Consider the following 4,409-nt stretch of genomic DNA (forward strand, 5'->3'; position numbering starts at 1 on the left):
GGCTACACAGAGAAACCCTGTCTTGAAAAACCAAAATAATAATAATAATAATAAATAAATAAATAAATAAATAGATAGATGAATGGTTGATGGATGAATGGATAAATGGAGGATGGATGGGGCAAGTAGGTGGTGGAAAGATGGATGAATAATAGATGGATGGATAGATGGATAGGACACGTAGATGATGGGTGGGTGGTGGCAAATGGATGGTAAATGGGTGGATGGATGGCTTGGTGGTAGATGGGCGGGTGGATGAAGAGATAGATGGAAGAGTTGAATACAGATGGATGAGTGGAGGAGCATGTAGCAGATGCTTGGGTGATTGATGGAAGGAAGGATGGGTGGGTGACTGGGTGGCAGATGGTTGGGTGATGGATGGATGCGCTGGAGGGTGGGTGGGTGGGTGGCAGATGGTTAGATGGTGAATGGATGATGGATGGAAGGAAAGATGGGCAGACATATAGACAAGCAGAATACCATAGATTCACAGAAAGCTAGGTAGGCAGGAGAAATGAAAGTTATAGTTTCAAATCATGCTACTTTTCCTAAGCCAATATTTAGTTAACAAAATAACTGCCTTAATCTAGTTTCAGCTGCTATAATAAAACCACAGAGACTGGGAAATATAAAAAGGGAAGAGGTTTGTGTTCACCCACAGTTCTCGAGGTTGGAACGTCTAGGAGCTTGGCATCCACACCTGCTCTGTTTCTGGTGAGGGATGTGGGCAGACAGACGGTCAAAACAAGAGTGAGAATTCATTCTGGATTTAACCCAGTGCTGGGTGGGTTGGGGAAGACAATGAATTGCTTCATGAAGGTAAAACCCCTACACTCCCTAAGTATCCCATCTCGTAATACAGTCACCGCAGGGAGCAGATTTCAACCTGAGTTTAGGAGAGCATCAACCATGTTCAAACCACAGCACAGCTATAGCCTCACGGCCGCTTACAAACTTCAAAGTGGGAATGTTATCAGTATGATCTGACTCAGAACCTATACATAGTCACATACAAATGAGGCAATGGGAAAACCATCTTGGAAACTCCGTTACTGAAACCCGTCAGCGTGCTCTGAACAGGGCTAATTGCAGACCTGGTGACTAAATCTAGGAGACTTCCAGCCTTGGCTAAAATCTGTTTGGTTTCACAAGTGAGCATTGATGACCCATCTTTCAGTCTGTGATGTGCAGCCTGTGGACGTGGGGGCAATGGTCACACGGAGCAGAGTGTATGGTTCTGGTGTGTGTGACACCATGTCCTCCTTCTCACTGTTCAGGGGATGATCACATTGATCTTGGCTACCGACATGGCAAGGCACGCTGAAATTATGGATTCTTTCAAAGAAAAAATGGAGAATTTTGACTACAGCAACGAGGAGCACCTGACCCTGGTAGGTTGTGTCTTTAGAAAGCTGAGCCGTAGCTCGGGTGAGAAACCCGAAGAGCAGGTGTCTTACCTGGTCATGGAGGGTTGGAGGGACTGGATTACAGTATCACAACCCTTCCCAGGCCAGCAGTAGGCAAGGCTACCTCCTGGAGAGTATTCCATGGCTCAAGTACCACCTCCATCCTTAAGGAGATGGCCTGAGTGTGTCCAGTGTCTGTCCCTCTCAAAAGAGCAAAATGCAAACCCAGTATGCGTTCATCCCTGTAATCCACAGCACCGGGAAGCCTGAGGCAGCATGATTGCAGCACCTTAGAGCCACCTGGGCTACATATAATGAGTTCCCAGCCAGCCTGGATTATAGTGTAGGACTCTACCTCGAAAATTAATTAATTTCAAAGTGAGTAAAACTCGTTAACAAAATAAATAACAACTAATATCCCATCATTCAGAGATTACGATAATTGTTTTGTGCCTTATTTTAGAGACATGTACCATAGTCTCTTTTAAGCCATTTAATTTCTTTTTTTTTTAAAGATTTATTTATTATTATATCTAAGTACACTGTAGCTGTCTTCAGACACACCAGAAGAGGCATCTGATCCAATTACAGATGGTTGTGAGCCATCTGTGGTTGCTGGGATTTGAACTCAGGACCTTTGGAAGAGCAGTTGGTGCTCTTAACCACTGAGCCATCTCTCTAGCCCGCCATTTAATTTCTTTAAAACTAGTACCATAGGGCTGGAGAGCTGGCTCAACAGTTAAGGGCTCTTGATGCTCTTGCAGGGGACCTGGGTTCAGTTTCCAAAACTTAAAATGTCAGCTCATAACCATGTTTAATTCCAGATTTGGGGGGGTGGGGGGGGTGTCTGTTGCCCTCTTCTGTCCTCTGCAGGCATTGCACATGCATGCATACATACATACATACATACATACATACATGCAGGCAGAGCATTCGTGCACATAAAATAAATGTCTTTAAAGCAAATGCCACCACTTGGCCCCTCCTGAGGCAAAGTGACTGACAGTAGGTGAGAGTTCCTTTCTTAGGTGAGGCTTAATTTGTGGCTTCCATCCCATGACTCTGAGCTTTTGTGGGGCCATTACTCCAAAAATGCTGAATCCCAGTAAACAGATGAGGATGCAGAGAAGTAAGGACCCTCGTGGCTAACACCTGAACAGTGGGAGGATGTGTCTTCCACAAGCTGGGGCCTTCAAGAGCACCCCCTTTCCAAGGAAAGAAGAGGGGCACAGTTGTCTTCTTATCCATAGAGGACAAGGTCCCAGTGGGTGCCTGCAGCCATGGGAAGGCCAAACCCTGTGTGTAGCAGGCTTTTTCCTAGTCACACATCTCCACAATAAAGTTTAACTTACACGCCAGGCACAGAAGAGCCTAACACCAAGCTGAGGCAGAGTAGCAAGAGGACCACACAGTAAATAATAGGCAGTCGACATGTCAAAGTGGACCCCCATCCTGGGTAGGGTGGAAGGTGTGAGATCTTTCTATGTTGTTCAGAACAGTGTGGAAGTTAAAACAGATGGACTCTTTATTTCTGAAACTTTCTATTTAATATATTTTTGGGTAACTAAAAGCATAGAAGGCAAAAGCAGGGGCAAAAGGGGGCGCTGTTGTACAGCCATGTTGGATCCGTGGTAAGATCTGCTAAGATCTAGGTAAAGAGCCAAGAATGAAGGACGATGGTAAGGAGCTGAAGGAGGCAAGGCGGCTGCACCCTGCATACCTTACTTCTGTCTGTGACCTGAAGAAGGCTAGCTTCAGGACTTTGTGACAAGCAAAAGGTCAAGGACTCTGCCCAGCGTGCAGGCGGCACAGCAAATATGCGTACGTCCCTCAAGGCCCAGACAGAGTGAAAGAATTAATCCACCCTGCTATGCTGCCACAAGGCTGTGTGCATAATCAGGCCATGTTCCCTCTCCTACATGGGAATGTCAACAAAGCAAGTAGACCTGGATCTACGGGTTGTGTGCCTCAGACAGATGTTCCTGCCTGATCACCCTCAGAGCCTGCGCGACACCCTCCACTTTCACGCAGGAAGGTCACAGTATCTCGTGATGTTTGTGCTTGCACAAGGCCAGAGCACCAGGATCCCAGCCCCCGCAGCCAGGCAGACTTAGTTCTCTAGCTAGCTCAGGAGAAAAACGTGTGCAGCAGAATCCTTTGACTGGCGTGACCCAGGCCTGATATGATATGCTCCAGCTAGCAGCCAGCCTCCTTCCTGAGTGGCGGGAGGTACCTCCTCCTGGGAGACCAAACCCAAGAGGTTGCTGTGGGCCCAAGATAATAATACTACAAGGGACATGTGCTCTGGGGTGGCTTGAAAGCTGCCAGGAGTTGACCTACACGGTCACTTCCAGTCACACACTTGGTGCCATTATGCGAGATGTGTCTGCAGGGTGTGTAGACCCAGGCATGAGACAGGCTGAATAGGAAGGCTCTGTGTTTGGAACAAGATAATGTCTCCTCCATATATTTTTCTTCTGTTTTCCCCAGTCTCAAAATTACTTAGCTTGTCAAGGTGCCGAACGAACTTCCTGTGTGACAGGCAAACACTGCGCCACTCAGCCATGTCCCCGGCCCTGTTTTTACTTGGCACTTTGGGACGAGAGTCTCATCAAGTTGTCCTGGCTGGCCCTGTAGGCCAACCTTGAATTTGCATCTTCTTGCTTTGTTCTTGTTTTGACAACCAGGCCTGGTGACACATAACCTGTCATCCTAGAAGCTTAAGGCAAGATAAGGAGTTCAAGGCCAGCCTTGAGTTCTAAAGGCCAGCCTGAGCTGTAGAGTGAGACTGTTTCAAACATGAGGGGTTCCTCGCTTGCTTTTTAATGTGACAGTTTACAGCTGGCGTTCTAAAGGCGTGTGTCTGATGGGTTCCCATCCTTCCCTGGGGAAGCTGGGAAATTCAGACTGCAAGATCGCAGTGCAAAGTACAACAGCAGCAGCAGCAGCAGCGTGTGTGTGTGTGTGTGTGTGTGTGTGTGTGTGTGTGTGTGTGAGAGAGAG

At 47.2% G+C, this 4,409-nt stretch overlaps 1 protein-coding gene across 1 annotated transcript in view; it reads left to right on the top strand.

The window, feature by feature from the left end:
* Pde9a (phosphodiesterase 9A) overlaps window positions 1–4,409 on the top strand; it is an 89,432-nt gene that overhangs the window by 78,570 nt on the left and 6,453 nt on the right. The window contains exon 14 of the mRNA XM_021221665.2: window positions 1,278–1,391. Coding sequence (XP_021077324.1) covers window positions 1,278–1,391 — 114 coding nt within the window. The remainder of the gene's footprint in view (window positions 1–1,277; window positions 1,392–4,409) is intronic.

This window comes from Mus pahari, chromosome 21 (genome assembly GCF_900095145.1).
Source record: "Mus pahari chromosome 21, PAHARI_EIJ_v1.1, whole genome shotgun sequence".
Lineage (NCBI taxonomy): Eukaryota > Metazoa > Chordata > Mammalia > Rodentia > Muridae > Mus > Mus pahari.